The sequence below is a fragment of the Mus caroli genome, unplaced genomic scaffold, assembly GCF_978045245.1.
Source record: "Mus caroli unplaced genomic scaffold, Mus_caroli_1 scaffold_2, whole genome shotgun sequence".
NCBI lineage: Eukaryota > Metazoa > Chordata > Mammalia > Rodentia > Muridae > Mus > Mus caroli.
The window spans coordinates 147,554,425-147,573,674 of NW_028227257.1; the positions used below are offsets into that span (position 1 = coordinate 147,554,425).

A 19,250-nucleotide genomic window follows, 5' to 3' on the forward strand; every position below is an offset into this window, starting at 1 on the left:
GGGGAGCAAAGTGTGAGTGTGGAGAGGCTGGCCCAGGGTTGCTAGCCCGAGAGCTCGGGATGGACCCCAGGCCCTAGGTCATCATGCCTTTCAGCCACAGGTCCTACTCTGAGCTGGGAGGTTGGGGGGTAAGGCTGCTTGAAGAAGAGCTGAGGGGAACAAGTGAGCTACTCTCCTGCAGTGAGCAGGGGTCGAGTGAGTGCAGGGTATGCAGCAGTTCTTCCCTGATTGCTACATGCTTGTAGTGGGATGTCTCATAGGCCATCTTATCACCCTGTGCCCCTGCGCCCTGTGCCCCTGCGCCCTGCAGACAGCCTTGCTGTGTTTTACAATTTTCCATGCCAACCCTGCATACTAAATGTCTTAGGGTTTTACTGCTCTGAAGAGACACGATAACCAAGGCAACTCTTTTTTTTTTTAAAGCTTTATTTATTTATTATATAGAAGTACTCTGTAGCTGTCTTTAGACACATCAGATCTCATTTCAGATGGTTGTGAGCCACCATGTGGTTGCTGGGATTTGAACTCAGGACCTCTGGAAGAGTAGTCCATGCTTAACTTAACCGCTGAGTGATCTCTCCAGCCCAACTAAGGCAGCTCTTATAAGGACAACATTTAATTGGGGCCGGCTTACAGGTTCAGAGGTTCAGTCCATTATCATAAAGGTGGGAGAATGGCAGCATCCAGGCAGGCATGGTGCAGGAGGAGCTGAGAGTTCTACATCTTCATCTGAAGGCTGCTGACAGAATATTCACTTCCAGGGAGCTAGTACTAGGGTTTTAAAGCCCATGTCCACAGTGCCACAACTACTCCAAAAAGGCCACACCTACTCCAACAGGGCCACACCTTCTAACAGTGTTACTCCCTGGGCTGGGCATGGATGCTGGCATGAGAACAGCATCCATCAAGGACATCCAGCATCCATCAAGGACAGTAATACCAGATATCAATCCATGGGTAAGACATATGACATTTCAAAGAACAGGTTGAGGCCAGACCTCATAATGTTAGGCTTGATTTGTTCTGGGTTGTATGGGCTTAGAAAAGTGTTCTGCAAGGAGATTGGATGAGGTGTCATGGCTGTACTGGTGTTCCTTAAGTCACACCAAACAGGTGTTCTCTTGTGCGCATGATCCAGCAGGGCTGTGGTTAGGGAGACAACCTCCCAAATGGACCTGGGAGGCTGGGGAGCACCAGGCATCCTTGATAAGCACATGCATAGTAGGGCTGAATGTTTCCTGTGCATGGGGTCCTGCAAAGGTTACTGTTCCAGCTTGGTGTGGGACTGCCCAAGATGGGGCTTATGGGAACCTTGGTTTTGCTTTCTTCCTAGCTTTGCCTCCTAGCCCTAATTTGATGGACCCGTGGACATTCTGCCTTCACTTTATTTGGACTGAAGAACTATGAGCAAAATATTTTCTCTTTGTAAATCTGTCACCTCTGGTGTTGTCTTATGATGACAGAGTGTGATTGGCACAGGCTCCTCTGTCCCAGATCAATCTGTGGTTGGGTTTCCTCTGGTTCTCCTTTTGAGAGTTTCCCCATCTGTCTCTGTTCTCTCCTGGTGCACACTTGTGGCCACTCTGACAGCTGTTGCTCTTTTGTTCCTGTTGCTATCTACTCAGACACTGGTCTTCATGCTCCGTCGGATGTGTGTACTCACCACAGAGCAGTTCTCATGTCCAGGTCAGCTCCTTTCTTCACCCTGGCTGCCTCTGCCATAAACCCCTGGCCAGAGCTCAGATCACCATGTAAGTTTTGGGTGGCTCTGAAGTGCTGGGGCTGAGGGAGCCAAGGATGTGCAGGCATGACTGTTGCCTTCTAGGCACTGTAGTGTGCTGGCCATTCCCTCCCACTCCTTCCACCCTAGTTTACGGACGCTCTTTCCTTTAATACTCACGATGCTTGTCGAGCCTCTTCTCATGATCCTGGCTACACTCTGCATCCTGCCATGCTTTGCATCTGTATTTCTCAGTCTGCTCTGGCTTACCTTCTTGGCTAGACGCTCATCTCCTTGAAGGCAGCTGTGTCTTGCCCAATGTCTCTCACACAGTAGCTGCTTATAGCTTACTGCACTGAAACCAACATGGGCTCTGCTCTGGCTCCCAGCTTCCACCTCTCTGTGCCCATCCCCGAGTTTAAGGAAAGAGTAGGGGAAGAGGCAGAGTGTTTCCTGGAGTGTCAAGATTCTGTTTGGTTAGGAACAGCCCCTAAAGTGTTAAAGGCCATGTCAGGACAGCATCTCCAGATTCTTGTCATAGCTTCATCTCCTGTCAGCCCTGATCCCGAGGAGTGGAAGGGGAATTGATGTAGCATGTAGGTGTGTTCCCTAAAACATATCCACCTGTGTGGGGTTGGTTCCCAAGGAGGATGCTGGAAAGCTCTTTTGGTTTACCATGTGGGGCATAAAGGGACGTGGACTCAGCTGTGGGTTTCTTAGAAAGCACATAGCAAGCAAGCAGCGGAGTGGGTTAGCCCAGGTCAGCCTGGCTCTGCATATGGGCTCCTCTCTGCTGTCTGCTGCCGAGCCTCACTAGCACTGTCCCTTGGGAGGTGTAGAAGCCACCCACTTGCCTGCAAGCTGAAGAAGTTTCCCAGCCTTGCCAGCCCCAGGGCATTTTGGGCTGATCTATGTCCCTAGTGAGGTCACAGGTTACCAGCTTATCCCACATGGGTAGCCTGTTGTGAACAGAGGAGAAGATACCCTGCACACAGCTATGAGCAAAGCCTTGGCAGAGAGGGTTGCCGCTTTCCCTCATCCATTCTTGCTTGGTGTGGTGCCTTGTTTGAAAGGCCACTTCTTCCTTTGGCAACCCTCCTGTAAATGTCCCTACTGTGTGTCCATCTCCAGGCTGACACTGCATCTAGACTTCCTACAGCACCCATTTAATAGGTCATGGACCATGTGTCATCTTCATTACTGGATTGGGTCACAGCGTGGCCCCATTCTTGGCCACCCTTCCAAGATACCCAGAAGAGGGTCACTCAGGCATCACCCACAGCCCTATCCTAAGAGCTTTAGTTACCCATAGCTGCCTTCTGAGCAAACTCTGCATATTCTCACATCTGACTGAGACCTATAGGGCAGTGGGTGGAGTTTGGCTCAGACACAGGGGCAGTGGAGTGACTAGAAATGGGAGGGGCCATGTGGGGACAGTATGATCCAACCATTATCTCATATCCTCTTTCTTTTTTTAAACTTTTTATTGGTTCTTTGTAAATTTCACATCATGTACTATAATCCCACTCATCTCCCTGTCCCCTGGGACCTGCCTTCCTCCTTTGTAATCTCTCTAAAAGAAAAATATCTTGCTGTGAAAGCTATAGTATGTCCCACAGAATACCCTTTCATCCATACTTCTTTGCTTGCAAATGTTGGTTGCAGTGAATGTTTGATCTGGTTTGAAGCCTCTGGCTTCTGCTATGCTATCACTACTGGAACCTCAGTGGGTCTCCTTTTGGCTATCCTGTTGTTGCCCTGTGTCATAGAGCTCTTGGAGCTTTGGATCTATAGGACTGGCTTCTTCACATGCTCCCGTGGTTCATTGGTAGGGTACATGTGGGGTCGGCCAACTCAAAGCCCTGGATCTGGACCTGAGTGGTATCTGAGCTGGTCAGCCTGCCAACTCCCCTGCACCCACACCACCAGGGCAAGCTCTTTAGCCCTTCCCTGAGTAGATCATCCAGTATTGCAGTGAGCAAGGGGTGGATACAGTTTTCCTGTCTCATGCTATCTATCAGGGTTTGGCTCGTAGACACCGGTGCCTTCACAGCTGGCTCTCTACTGTGCTGCCCAGGCAAGGTGCAGGGCCTGCTTTCCTGAGTGCTACAGCAAGTGAGGGTCAGGGCCAGCTCTTCTGCTCTGATGACTAGAGGCCAGCTCACCTACCAGCAGTAGGTAGCAAGGGGCAAGGGAGGATATCTCTCTCTTATCCATGCCACGGGAGATGAATGGCAGATCCAGCCTTCCCATACTTGTACTCTCGAGACCAAGTCACCTGTGACTCCTGAAACCAGGGCCAGCTCCACTGTGCTTCCTGGAATGATGTGTGGGGGTGAGGATTGCTCTCCTGAGTACTATAGCTGACTAGGGGCAGGGGCAGCTTTCCTGTTCTCACGCCCCTAGGGCTAGTAGCTTTCCCATGGTGTCCAGGCAAGGGGTGGGGCCAGTTTTGCACAGCTCTCAGCCACCAACATGGTCCTGGGAGGCAGCTCTGACCAGGGATATCTGTCTAGCCTTTGGTGGTAACAGACCCTTGCTGCTGCAGGGACACAGACCCAGACATGGCCCTCAGTGGCAGCACAGGCCAGGACCTCAGCATAGTCTTAGGTGGCATCCCTGGCTATTCATGTCAGGCTGTTCCTCACTACCCCTGAGTCTGCCTCTCACATATCATTGCCTCATTGTACACATATCTTTTACTTCTCTTCCATTTCTCCACCATCTCCCTGCTCCTCTTAGTGGCATCTTTGGTCTGGGATCATTTAGGGAGTGGTCTCAGAAATGCTATGCCCTGGCCACACAGTGTGGTACCAGGCACCAGGGAGGGGATATTTTGGGTGTGGTCTGCCTGCCCAGGCCTACATGGTGTCTGATTGGTGGTCATCTCAGGCTTGCTCTTTGTTCAGAGCCTGTAATGCCAGAATGGTAGTTTTATGTTTTGCCCCCTCATCCTCAGGCTACACGGCCTAGGTGGGGTCAGCTCATCTCAGGCTCAATTCCCCCAGCCTTTATAAATACAATCTCAGAAGAAGAAGTGACAGAAAGGTGCAGTTACTTATCTAGAATGCTCCTTAATTTAAATTTTTCTTAATTAAAAAATAGATTTCCTGTTTTAATTGAGAAGATAATGCACAGCCAAACCCAATAGACTGCCTAAACAAGTCTCTGCACGGGGTATGAAACAAGCTGTTAGCCGTGGCTGCTACCCCACTTCTTTCATTCTTTTTGTGACAGTACTAACTTGTAGTTTCAGCCACTGTTGCATAGGGGATTCCTATTCCATGTGCCAAACTCAGGCTCAAACAATACAGCTTCCAACCCCAGCAGATACAACTGAGCCTTTTATCCCTCTCTCTGTGACAGAGCGACGTTGCCCCCGTGCTTGCCTTGCCTGTGTTGAAAATCCTAGAAATGCAGCTCCCGTTTCCTTGCCTCGTCCCTCCTTTCATGTCCTTACCCCTTCCCGGGGTGTGTTCCAGCCTTTCCCATCAGCCTGCCGTCATCCCCAAATAGTAGGTCTCTGGTGTTTTAAGAAACTTGTAAGCATTTAACACACAGCTTCCAACACAGAGCTGAGCTAGGCCCCATTGGTAGACTGAGCTACATGCCCCATCTAGCTCCTCTGCTTCTGCCATTGTGTCAGGTACCCAGTGCTCCTGGTGGCCCTCTCCTGTGCTAAAATGGCTTTCTTCCATAAGGACAGCCGGGCATGGGTTGGCTGTGTGTGGCTCCTCCCTGCAGCCTGAAGATTTAACACCCAGACAAGCATAAAACCCTCTTCTGTTGATCTCTCGTTTCCCTTCTTGAGGCCCTAGCAGCTACATGCCACTCCAGGTTCGGGTCTCACTCCGGGCACCCCCACATTCTGAGGAACCTGTGTCCTGAGGCCTGGCACTCCTTTATGGGTCTCCCAGACTCCCTGCTAATGGCCTGGGCTCTGGCTCTGTGCTGCCATCCCCCTCTTTCCACCTCAGTCCAGTGGTGAACTGCCAACTGTTGTCAGTTACAATGAGTTAATTTATAAAAATAAGTGAATCATTAGACACATATGATTTAAAATTCAAGTCAGCTAAACAAATTCCACCCTGACTCTGACATCCTAGTCCCTCACTGTCACCGCCCAGAGGGCAGACATAGCTTCATACTATTGTACACCTTGGTGAATCTGACTTGGCAGTGTTGGAATACCAATATTTAAACAACTGGCCACCAGGTGGCACCAAATTGCCACCCAGAGCTCCAGCCTCCCTACCCAGAGGCTGTCTTTAATCCAGTGAGCTGCCCTTCAAGTGTGCGACTACTTTTACCCCGAGGTGCTGGGCTGCTCCAAGGGTTTTCCATACCTACTGTCTATACATAGACAGCATTGAAGTGTACAAAATGGTAGACATTTCAGTGCACCTGGAGGTTTCTTTGGGAGGCAGGGCTGTTAGTTTGTTTAGCAGGTTTTCTGTATGTCTTCATCATGTGTGTGCATCTGTTGTTAGCAGCCTCAAGCATGTGTTTGTGTAAGCACTTTCTTAGTGAGATGTGCCCACTGGAAGCCAGTTCTCCCTGCCCTGCTCACGGGCCTCTCTAGCTCTCCTCTTTATCTAGTATCACTTGCTGACAAGCCCTGTATTTACTGAATGCCTTATTTGCTGTTTACTGAGGGGTTTCCGGCTTCTTGCTTGCTGCTTTGTCCCTGGAATCCAGGATAGTGCCCGGTACAAATAGGACTTTGGGCAAACATTTGTTGGCTGGATGAGTGTGCTGATGTGAGCAGGCCCCTGAGCTGTGGGCGTCTTTTCCTGTCTGTAAGTCCTGATGTCTTGATCGTTTGATGCAGTGTAATGGGGCACAGAAGCGCATGTGTGGGTTGGAGTTCGTGGCTTCCTGGTGCAGGCCTGCTGGCCTGTCCTGATGGTCCCTGCCATGCTGAGTGCAGCCACGGCCTCGTGCTGTGCTTTCAGCTCTTGTGGGTCTTCATGTTTCCAGGCTTGAAGTTGCCGTGTCTGCCAGGAGTCCAGCCAGGGGACTTTCCACATCAGAGATGCTAATTCATCACCTGCCACGGGGTCCCACAAACCTTTTCCTGGCGTTACTGGCTGCCTTTGGTCTTTCCATGTTCCCTTTCTATCCTGAAGTTAACATTTAAATCTGCCAGGTGGGCCATGGGTGGGTGACTCAGTAGCCAAAGATCTGCCTAGTATGCGGCAGACCCCAGGCTCCATCCCCAATACTACAGGAAGCTAATCAGAGCACGCACGCATGCTGGCCGCTGGTTTCCTTGGCTTCCTGACATTATTGTGACCCTCAGGGAGAGCTTCTTTTTTCTAAGACTAAAAACACACGAATCTGTTTTTCCTCAAATGTTTTAAGTTTTTTTTTTTTTGGTCTGTTTAACTATCCCCTTTTGCCGAGCATTTATTCTTTTTGTTTGTCTGTCTTTGCTTTTTGTTGTTGGTTTTCGAGACAGGGTTTCTCTGTGTAGCCCTGGCTGTTCTAGATCTCACCCTGTAGCCCAGGCTGGCCTCGAACTCAGAGATCCACCTGCCTCTCAGATGCTTGTATAGAGGTATGTGCCACTGTGCTTGGCAAACACTTTTCTTATAAATATTAGATAACATTTCTAGCGAGTTCCTACCCTCCCAAGTGATTTTATTTTACTTATAGATTAATTGGGAGAATTGATGAATTTATGGTATTGTCTCAAAGGGAGTTAAATCTTTTTTCTTTTTTTCTTTTTTTTGGTTTTTTTTCGAGACAGGGTTTCTCTGTATAGCCCTGGCTGTCCTGGAACTCACTTTGTAGACCAGGCTGGCCTCGAACTCAGAAATCCTCCTGCCTCTGCCTCCCAAGTGCTGGGATTAAAGGCGTGCGCCACCACCGCCCAGCTGAGTTAAATCTTAAAAGGAGGATTTAAATGTGTTTTTATTTTATGTGTACGGGTGTTTTGCTTGCATGAATGTGTGTACTGAGTGCATGCACTGCTTGTGGAGGCCAGAAGAGGGCGTCAGATCCTTCGGAACTGGAGTTGCAGATGGTTGGGGGCCACCACATGGGTGCTGGTGGAGGGCCATGGGCCCACTGCAAGAGCAGTGAGTACTTTTAACCAAGAGGCCATCTTCAGCCCCTAGAGCTCTTTAACAAAAACATTACGTTTATTGATTCTGTGTGTGTTTGAGTGTGTACATGTGTGGAGGTCAGAAGACAGTTTACAGAGGTCTTCTACCATGTGGGTCACAGGGACCAAACTCAGGTTGTCAGGCTTTGGTGGCGTGAGCCTTTGCCCCTGAGCCAAGCCCTTAAAACCTTTTAATGAGAATTTATTGTTTTCTTCAGGTGACTTCTGCACATTTCTTTAAACTCCTTGCCCAGGTCTGCTCTGGTTTGAGCTGTTGTGTTTATTGCTGGATGCTGTTAGTGGAAAGGAAACGACTTTGAGACTGGATGCCCAGCACCCAGAGTTCCTTCCCCTCAAGCTAGTCCTGTTTGCTCATTCATGTCTTCCTTCCCCCGGTCTCAGAGCTGAAACCGTTTCATTCATATTTGAAGTTTGTTTGTTTCTTCCAGCAAAGTCTGGAGAGGAGAAAGCAAACATGGGGGTGCACTTCATGCAGTGGAGAGCAAACTCAGTTTATGGAGTGCTGTGAAAATGTCTCCTGTCCTCACACGCTTGTGGACATTCACACACCTCTCACCCCAACAGGGCCCTGTAGTGTGTGGGATGGGGCTGCAAGAGCTTGGAGAGCTGGTTGAGCCCCTGGCTTAGCCTCTATTCACAGGTGACAGACCCTGTGTGCCTCTGTCTGCCAGCTTCCCACTCGCCTCATCCTCTCGGCACAGTTCCTCTCCTCTTGGGGGTTGCCCAGCTACTTGTTACTAAGTTGGGGCCAAGGACAGTGCTTGTGGTGTTTGTTAATGAACGTGCGATTGCAGATCCACCACCTACCCCTACCCTTCTGGTTTCAAGAAGAGGAACTTGGTCTCAGGAGTTGGAGGAGTGACTGAAGAGAACAAGAGCCTCATTGTGAACCAGGCCAGCCCCAGGCATCCCAGTTCAGGGCTCTCTGGTCTTGTGTGTAGGAGCGTGCACCCCTTTACTGTACACCTTGTCATTTCCGAATCTTCATTGGTAAGAGTCACCGTGTGGAAGCAGGGACACAGTGGGGGACTGTTCAGGGGGCTTGGGTGGCTTGGGTTTTGGGAGGAGACTTGGCTACAGAGAAGCACAGAAGCATCTCTGCACTTGCCGGGCAGAGACTGTGGCCCCTCTCCTTGAAGTAACATTGCTTGCTTAGTCCCAAGGTAGATGTTCTTTGAATCATTAAAATCAAGCATGTGATTGAGTGGAGAGGGGCCCGGGCCCAGAATATTAGACTCCTGATCTAGACACCCCACATCCTTAACAACGCAGACGGGACTCTTCTTCCCGGACTTCCAAGCCATCTTCACAAAGATGCTCCCAGGGCTTTTGTGGTGTCCCACATCTCCTTACTTGCCTTTCCCAGAGCTCTCTCTAAAGCCCATTGGCCACAGCAGGTCTGGCTCACTGTGGCCCTGCTGCAGGAGGGCCCATGCTTGTGACTCCTAAAATAGAGAGTACTGGAGGAGGGGCAGAAGCAGAGCAGGCTCCACACAGCTTCTGTGCATGAGCCAGCAAAGAGTGGTGCTCCCAGTGCAGTGACCGTGACAGCACATCCCAGTTCACCCCTGGATGCGGCTCTTTCTCCCAACCTGTTTGGGATCCATTTTCATTCGTGCTTGCAACATTTGGAAGAAATCACACTCTTGTAATCGGGCAGGCTTGGCTGTATGCATTTTCTTTGAGACAGCCTCTCCTGTCTTAGGAAAAAGTGATCATTCTGCTTTGCCCTTAGGGCCTGCTCATTGGCCTGCTCATCTCAGGCCGTCCTGTGCTTTCCTGAGCTGAGAGTCTTGAGGAGCACTTTGCCTGGGAAGAGCCCAGGGCTGCATCTGGGCTTTTTCCTTTCCCTCTCTGGGATTCCCCCCACCCCCAAAGACCAGACTCTTGTAATGAGCAGAGAAAGACGCGGGGTTGTTCTGTGGTTCTGATAACAGCTGCCACGCTCTTAAGGAATTACATCATGAGAACTGCTTTTACTCTTGCATTGTTTGGGTTTCCAGGAGGGTTGGCAGCAAGAGTGTGTTTGCCTGTGTATGCAGGAGAGAGGGTGGGGGAGGGCTGAGAGGTAGAGAGGTTGAGGGAGCTCCCTATGAGCTGTGGAGGCCATTTGCATTCAGACTACCACAGCTGGGTTTTACAGCATGCATGTAAGTCCTGTCTCCAGAGTCTGGGACAAAGCCCCTGTGTAACAGATTGTGGCAGAGGCACTGAGGGCCAAGCTCTATTTGCTGTCCTTGGGGTCTAGGGCTGGAATCCTCTGCACAGAGCAAAGGTTGGTGAACCCTTCACTTGTGATCAGACGAGGGGAGAGCAGAGGCAGGCACTGATGCTGTGGCCACACAGGCTCCTGTCCTGCTCCTGGGCTTCCTCGGGACCTGTAAGATGGGAGGACACAGCTGAGGAGGTGAGAAGGAGCCTCTGCTGCCTGTGCTCTGGGACCCAATGCCCCATGCTGTGCTCGCACGCTTGAGGCCCACCTCTCATCTCCTGACCTGGAAGACCCCTCCTCAGCTTCATACCAGCACTGTGGCTCTTCTTAGTGGGCCCATGTTGGCCCTTTTAATGCCCTAGTTACACACTTCATCATGTGCAGGAAAACTGGACTGCCCCAATCCTTCAGAATCCATGCATACATGCTGAAGACAAGGCTCAGAGATTGGTAGGACTTTCTGCTCTTCTCCTGGACCTGAGTTCAGTTCCCAGCCCTACAACTGCCTGTAACTGTAGCTCTAAGGGACTCAGTGCTATCTTCTAGCCTCTGAGAATATATCTATATATACACAGGATGTGCATGTGTACATACACACACACACACACACACACACACACACGAAATAAAATAAAAATGGAATTTGCTACCACTTGTTCACAACCTTGAATTAGAGGATTCCCAGTACCTCCAAGGAAAACCTAACCCCGCCAGCCCACCCGCACCCCCTCCCCACTGCTGCCTCTACTGCTCCATGCACTTCTCCCTGTAGCCTGCGATGTCCTTCTGCTGTGCCCCACCCAGCCTATCTGTCCACTGCTTCCTGCCCAGCCCCAACCCAGGTACTCAGCAGCCTCAGGCCCTGACCTGGATGGGAGAGTGTTGCTCCAGCCGTTTTCTGCACATGGATAGATGAGAGCTGCTGTCCATCAGTGAGGCTATTTCTGTCATGTCGAGACATGCAGGAGGCAGACACAAATAAGCCTTTCGCCTTTCTAGTGTCTGCCTTCCATGGAAAATATGATGGGCTACACAGGTAGACTGGGGCCGGGGGAAGGGGAAGACAGATGGGAGACTCCCGTGCTTGGTTCCCTGGAGCCCGCTATGGGGAGCAACCTTCCCAGGAATGGAAGCCCACGTTCTCACAAAGCACAGAGCACTGGCTGGTTGGTTGGTTGGTTTGTTTGTTTAATGTTTAAAATTAGTTGTTTGCCAGAGAGTGGTGGTGCACGCCTTTAATTCCAGTACTTGGTAGAGGAGGCAGACGAACCTCTGAGTTCAGGGGCAGCCAGGTCTACACAGAGAAACCCTGTCTTGAAAAACAAAACAGACAAAGAAATAAAGCTAATTGTTTACATTGGAAAAGAGAATGGGAACTTGTGACTAGAAGCTTGTAAGGGAAGGACACAATGCTACAGTGAGTAATAACCCTGGCAGTGACATTAGAGTAAGTAATAACAGCTGACCTGCCCTGCATAAGTGGGTCACATGCCCTTCCTGTGCTGTGGTGGAAGGCTGTATCAGGTCCTGGCTGACTGTCCAGGGTTTGACTCATGAGCCCTCAGTTTCCCAGAAATGCGAGTAGTTTCTACTGTCTGATCTGAGTGGTCTATACCTCCTAGGGCTCTTGTGGCAAAGATGTGCTTGATGCTTAACCAGTGCTTCCCCCAGGATGGGCACTGGGGTGTAGAGAGCCCATCTGCAAAGGGGGCTGGAGAAGAAGGTGGGCCTGGCAGCAAAATCCCCCCCCCAACATTGTGTATGTGTGTGTGTATGCCACATGTGCTGTGGCATGCGTGTGGAGGTCACAGGACAACTTGAAAAGAATCACTTGTCTGATTTTGCAAAGTGGGTCCCAGGACTGAACTCTGACCTGGAATAATTAGCACATGCCTCCGCCTGCTAAGCCATCTCCCTGGCCACGGCAGTGTCCTTTGGAAGATGCAGGGAGCCACCAGGACAACCTGAGAGAGCTTCTGGTTTGGTCTGTACTCAGGATGGAGTCCAGGCCTGGTTGCCCTGAGGAGACACACAGTGCCCGGCACATGCAGATAGGAGCAACCTGTACCCCAGCCTTAAACTTGGAGCAGATTGGCTGGGCTGGTTTGAGGCAGCCTAAGAGGCGTGGCCTTCAATTGCTATGGCTGCCATCTTGAGCTGGTTTACTTTTCATCTATTTTGGGGCCCCTATTCTGGAGCTCCTGTGCCCTTCATCGGGTTCTGTCGAGGGGCCCTGTCTACTCTCTACCTGGGAGGGTTTTTTTTTCTTGGTTCTGGGTCCCATCTCTTTCATAGTAACTAACATTCCCTTCTCAGTTTGTCATGTGTTCACTCTGTCACTTCAAAGGGAATGGCCAGCAGGCCAGGTGAGGTCCTGTCATGAAGCCCAGGGTGCCTCATACATTGCATTGCAGCTTAACAGTCCCAGGTCCTAGGTCCCACATTTTTGGGTTGTACTTGTCATCATCCAGATTTAGAACACTCTCATCACCTCAAAAGCACTCCGTCTGCGTGCAGTCTCTTGCCATGGGCACTTTCCCTATAAATTTGCCATTTCTGGGAATTTCCTAAAATGGAATCACCCTGTACTGTGCATCCCTTTGAATCTGACTTTTTTTTTTTTTTAACTAGTGTAATGTTTCTGAGGTTTGATCACGCTGTGGCTTGTGGAGGAATCTTGTTTCCTTTCGCAGCTGAGTAGTAGCATGCTGTGTGGCCAGCTCACACTGGGTGATAGACATCCGACTTGGTTCCAGGCTTGCTGTGAGGAGTAATGAGTGCTGTGATAGGCATCCTCTCTGTAGCTGTGCAATGTGTTCATCCTCTGTAGTAGACGCCTGGGAATTGGATCACTGGGCTGTTTTAACCAAAAAAGAAGCTACCAAATTGTGTTCTGAAGAGCTTGTACCAGTTGTCTTCTCACCAGCAATGCCCAAAGACTTCACCCACCCCCACCTCACTCCCAAAATACACTAGGTATACTCTAGTTTGGTTTGGGTTTTGTTGTCCTAATTCTGGCCATCCTGTTTGGTCTTAAGTTATATCTTTGTGATTTGGTTTGTGTTCCCCTGGGGGCTTTTTCCTTATTCGGTGTGTGTGTGTGTGTGTGTGTGAGAGAGAGAGAGAGAGAGAGAGAGTGTACATCTGTGTGTGCATGCACACATGCATGTGCACACGTGGAGCCCATGGAGCCCCATGGAATTGGATCCCTGAAGCTAGAATTCCAGGCAGTTGTGACCAGTCTGAATGGGCGCCTGAAGATAGACTTGGGTCCTTTGGAAGAGCAGTGCATGCTCCTAACCTCTGAGCATCCTCGTAGCCCCCTCAGGGTGGACTTTCTCATCTGCCACAGAGTCACCACTTTCCCCGCCAGACCTCCTCCACCTCTCTGACCCTCTCCTGATGATGGCCACATCACCCCTCAGTACCTTGCTGTAAACAGCTGGTCTAGTCTGGCTGTTCTCACTTGTGCTGTCTTCCATCCATCTTCCCCCTTGCCACCCTCTGGTAAGTGCAGTCAGCTTCCATCTTGTCAGTGTTCTGGGCGGTTGATAGACGCTCTCTGGAGCATGTGCGCATGAGCAGTCCAGGCAGAGTAACCAGACCTGATCTTCAGATGGCTCATGGGTCCTGCTGCTGCTGGATAGAATACGCAAATGCACCAGAGCATGACCTCTGTGAACCTCAGTTTTCCTCCATAGAAAATGGGCAGGATTAAAAGGCTTCCCTTGGGATACTGGAAGGGAGAAGATGAGTTGGAAGAATTCAGCACAAGGTCCTTCGTGAATACTTTGTGGGATCAGTTGTGATGGCACAGCGTGGTATCTGGTTTCTTCACCAACCTTCATCTCATTTGGAATTACAAAATCTGGGGCTTGTGAGGGCCAGGCACATTCTGGGATGGATGCACAGGTGGGGCCCAGCGATCTGCCAGGGGCAGGATGGTTGGGCATAGATGTGAGTGAGTGCTACCAGAAGGGCTATGGAAGCAGAGTCCATACAGCTGTGGGACAGCAGTATTTGTCTACAAAGCTGCCTTCTGTATGAGCTCAGTAATGGCACAGGTACACCATTTTCCATGGAGGGAAACAGGCACCGACTCTAGGGCCTGAGCTTGAAGGCTGCCAGTTTACACCTTTCTGTTGGAAGATAGCGTGGTCCTGTGGGCTCAGAGCAGGTTTTTATGAATACCTTTGCCTTACAGGACCTCTCAGACAGGTTATGTCACCAGCAGAGGTGGCGCCGAAGTTCCCTGCAGCCTGGAGACTATGTACAAGAGGAATGGTCTGATGGCTAGCGTGTTGGTCACCTCTGCCACTCCACAGGTATGAGGGTTATGGGAGGGTAGCCATGACATGGGGCCCTGGCCATGAATACAGGCCTTCTTAGGGCCCGCCACTCCAGACGAGAGGTCTAGGAGCCAGGTAGCCCTGTGGATGGTGGTGTTTTCTAAAGTCGTTCTCTTCAAAGAAACACAAATACCTGTCCAGTCCAGCCATGGCAAATGTATGTTCTATTTTGGTGGCAAGAAGGGATCAGATCTTTCTCAGGAAAAGCCACTGCTAATTATAAATAAGCTATGCATTCCAAGATGAGGTCAGACAGAAGCCAGTCCAGCTGGCCTGTTCTTATTTACCTTACTTCTTAGGAGATGGCCATGAGGACTGGTGGGCCGAGTGGCCTGGGCAGGCACTCTGCGGGGTTTGGGATTTGCTTTCCAAGCCCAATAATGACATAGACACCGGGAGGAGGGATGTCAACTGAGGCTGGTGCCACTGTGTCTGGGGTGTGGTTCTGGTTCCTTAGCATGTTGGTGAAGCAGGGTTGAGTCTGAACTTCCCACAGGCAGTTTTGCAGTGAGCTCAGATTAACTAACCAGGGAGGCGGGGTCATTTTCTCATCAGTGTTTCAAACATTTTTTTCTTGGACTTATCTCTAGTCTTGAAATAAAAAAACTTACAGATGCCTTTAATGATTTTTTAAAACTTTATTTTAAATTATATATGTAAGTTCACATGGCTGCAGTGCACATGGAGGCCAGAAGAAGGCATCAGATGCCCCTGGAGCTGGAGTTATAGGTGATAGTGAGCTTCCTGATTTGGGTGCTAAGAACTGAGCTCCAGGCTTTTTGCACTTTAACCACTGGATCATCTCTCTAGCCCAGTGGGTGCTGTTCTCCAGGAGGCCAGAGTAGTTCCACGGAGCACAGAGTCGTCCTCCTCACTGCTGTCACTCACCTGCAAATAGAGCAGCTTTGGGTCCAGCAGCTACCCTGTACCTGAGGGTTTGGGGGTTGAAGAAATGCCCTAAGGCCCGACATCCCACGAGCAGACTATGGTAACTAGAGGAGCCACATTTCTGTCTGTGTCTGTGACTTACACTCTCTCTAGAGTGAAGCATCCTTCTTCTTTAGCTTGTGTGTGTGTGTACGTGTGTGTATACAGATGTGTATAGTCACACGATATTCTGTGCATGTTCAGCCCTCTGTGCATGGGACCACCAACCATTTATAAAAAATGTTCAGAAAAAGAATCACTCCAGTACCAGGTATGTGCAGATTATCTGATCATTGTTCTTTAAATGGCAGAAGTGACTGTTTGCACAGCATTGATTTTGTATTAGGTATTAGTCATCTGGAGAGGCCTCAGAATACGTGGGATGACAGATGTAGGCTCTATATACACATGTAGGCTCTATATACACATGTAGACTCTATCTGCACATGTAGTCAGCTCTATCTGCACATGTAGTCAGCTCTATATACACATGTAGTCAGCTCTATATACACATGTAGGCTCTATATACACATGTAGGCTCTATATACACATGTAGACTCTATATGCACATGTAGTCAGCTCTATATGCACATGTAGTCAGCTCTATATACACATGTAGGCTCTATATACACATGTAGGCTCTATATACACATGTAGGCTCTATATGCACATGTAGTCAGCTCTATATACACATGTAGGCTCTATATACACATGTAGGCTCTATATGCACATGTAGTCAGCTCTATGCTAAGCATTATATGCATGGGGTTTGAACACTTAACAGATTTAGGGCCTCCATGTATGTGTCTGTAAGTTTATGGAATGAACACACACCTGTAAATTAGAGTGCTTAGCAACCCCATGTGCCTGAGTGTGAATGGCATGTTCACTTCCACGCACACCCAGATCACCATAGTTTGGGTTTTGTGTTTTTTGTTTTTTGTTTTGCACACTCCCCAGGCTCTCTCCACAGTAACCCTGTCAGCTATGCGTCCTTTTGTCAGATTTTGGATGAGGAATCCAAAGCACAGAGGGGAGAAGAAACTGGTTCCTCTCTCTGGGAAGGTGGGTGGTTCAACCCTACTCTTCCTGACTTTGGAGTTGCTGTCCTTAGTTAACATCCTGCCCTGTCAGCCTGGCTGGGCTGCGTCTTGAAGCAGGTGAAGCTTGTGGACCTCGACCTTGGCCAGTTCCAGCTGCCCAGGGCCAGTCTGTTTCTTCTCAGCTTTGTTCGGATTAGTTTATTCTCAGGGGACAAGGCCTTCCATTTAATGAACTTTGAAAACGACATCTGTTGCACACCCTGAAACAGTGTGTCTGGGGAGGGAGGGAGGTGGTGGCAGTGGTGGCTTTGGCTTGTTTATTAACCTATGCTGCTGGTCTAGGCTTTGGGCCTACTGATACATTTGTACTTGATGAGATGCGGCAGAATGAAGTGAGGGCCTGAGGATTGGGCGATGGCAGCTGTGAGGCGGCATTCTGCCCGCTGGCCGGGCCTGTGTGCTCACAGAGCACGGGGCACTGTCCTGAGACCAGGTGGATGTCAGTATTGGGGACAGAACTGGACATTGAACATGCAAAGCCAGATTCACCTAGAGACACCTCAGGCCCAGGCGTCGAGCTGGGCTGCCTGCATTTCTTCTCAGCTCTCTGACCTTACAGTGTCAAAACTGTTAGCTTTCTTTCGTGACCCCCCAAACACCCTGGTTTTCAGAGTGCAACATTTTCCCAGATACAGCCATCTTAGGAAGTGAAATAAAGAAAAATTAACAAAAGCAGACTCCCTCGTCCCTATTCTAAGAGGGTGGAATGACCAGAAAGTACAAACTCCATTTCCATTATTTGAGATGAATAAAACCATTTGTGGGCGGACACAGGTTTGTGTGGTAAGCATGGCGGAGTACCCAGGAGGAACTTGATGGAATGCAGTCACATTAAAGAGAAGGTGTGTCCAACTTTTCCCACCTTCTCAGGGGTGGGCTTCATGATCTCTGTCCAGATTGGGGAGTTCCTCTTGTTTCCTGTGGGAGGCCCCTGTCCTTCCCTGCAGGACTCGAACCCTGACTCTGCTCCCTACCCATTGAGGAGGCTCCATACTTTTCTCTCAGCTCACAGCCAGCCCTATGTGTGGCACCCTCTGAGCCAGAGTGAACGTGTGTTACAGTGTCCCACCCTGACTACAGCTAGGAAGAAGGTGAACTGAAAAATGGCTCCACGTGAAGAGTGCTGGCTGCTCGTGCCCAGGGCCTGAGTGCGCCTCCCAGTACTCTCTCAGGCAGCTCACAACTGCCAGCAACTCCAGCTCCAGGGGAGCTGATGCCCTCTGGCCTCGCTGGGCACCTGTGCACACATGGCACACATGCAAATGCATAAATGAAATAAACCTTTAAAAATAAAAAAGGGGGGAAACCCCAGAATGGAGATCTCCCAGGGTCCATGAGTCTGGAGGGAGAATTAGACGCCTCTCTCTCCTGGGTCCTGGGGACAGAACTGGACATTGAACATGCAAGGCTAGTGTTCTGCACTGAGCTGTATCCCAGCCCTGGGCTCTGACTCTCCTGCCATTGCATTGCTGGTCAGAAGCAGTGAGGGGTAATGATCCAACCCATTTTAGGGGTTCAGAGAGAAAAATGGGTTCACATTCTGGCTTTAGGCTTCATGGGTAAGAAAGTTTAGAGACGTAGCATCAACTCAGTTTGCTTACCTATACAGTGGGCATCATAGCATGTATAGGTAGAGAACTAAGATGGTGTGTGTAGTGTTTTAGAGCCTAGCACAGAGCAAAGTGACAAGCAGTAGACACTTTTCAACATGCCCTCTGTGATGGTTTGTATGTTCTTGGACCAGGGAGTGGCACCATCTGGAGGTGTGGCCTTGATGGAATAGGTGTGACCTGGTTGGAATAGGTGTGTCACTGTGGGTGTGGGTTTAAGACTCTCACCCCAGTTGCCTGGAAGTCAGTCTTCCACTAGCAGCCTTTGGTCAGAGACGTAGAACTCTCAGCTCTGCCTGCACCATGCGTGCCTGGATACTGCCATGCTCCCACCTTGATGATAATGGACTGAACCTTTGAACCTGTAAGCCAGCCCCAATTAAATGTTGTTTTTTTATAAGACTTGCCTTGATCATGGTGTCTGTTCACAGCAGTAAAACCCTAACTAAGACACCCTCTCTGGGGTGGTTTGGGATGGCAGCAGCCTCAGGCCAGACCAGCCCGGTGGCATTTCTCTTTGCCTTCTCCATAGGGCAGCAGCAGCTCAGACTCACTGGAGGGCCAGAGCTGCGACTATGCCAGCAAGAGCTACGATGCTGTCGTCTTCGACGTTCTGAAAGTGACTCCCGAGGAGTTTGCCGTAAGTAACTTGGAACTGATGGGGACAGTGATGCTGTCACAGGGGGTTAAAGGGAGTCACAGGTTGGGAATGCCACATGTGTACACAGTAGAAGAGCACGTGATGGATAAAGGATGCTTTTGGTTTATAATTGGCAGCCTTGGGAAGCACACAGAGCAAGAGAAGGAGCAGGGCTCAGCCCAGTGACAGAGCACACACAGCACACTGCACACAGGCACATTTGGTGAAGGTTTGGACCTGTTGCTGACATGTTTCACAAGGCCAGCCATATTGCTCACTACACTTTCCAGCTGTGGACACAGTGTGTGATTTCAGTTTTCCTCCTTCCTGTTTATTCCACCTTCTGTGTGTTTATGTGCCATCTCCTGCAGCCTGTGTTTGACTGCTGCTCTGACAAGGCATGATCCCTTAGTGGAGCAGAGCTGGCATCCCATGATGCTTCCTTCCCTTGGGGAATGCTGGCACTGGGTAACTTCAAGCCCGATTTTGAGAACTGTTCCAAGGGCCGTGTTTCTCTGCAGAGCATTGGCTGTTCACTGACATGCCCACTTCTTTCTGG

General features: G+C 50.0%; 1 protein-coding gene across 5 annotated transcripts in view; it reads left to right on the forward strand.

Moving 5' to 3' along the window:
• The window catches only part of Ralgps1 (Ral GEF with PH domain and SH3 binding motif 1), a 244,145-nt gene that overhangs the window by 19,218 nt on the left and 205,677 nt on the right, over positions 1 to 19,250 (forward strand). For all 5 annotated transcript variants that reach the window (XM_085835005.1, XM_085835002.1, XM_085835004.1 and 2 more), the window contains exons 2-3: positions 14,267 to 14,387; positions 18,584 to 18,691. In XM_085835005.1, coding sequence (XP_085691131.1) covers positions 14,331 to 14,387; positions 18,584 to 18,691 — 165 coding nt within the window. In that variant the 5' untranslated portion in view covers positions 14,267 to 14,330. The remainder of the gene's footprint in view (positions 1 to 14,266; positions 14,388 to 18,583; positions 18,692 to 19,250) is intronic.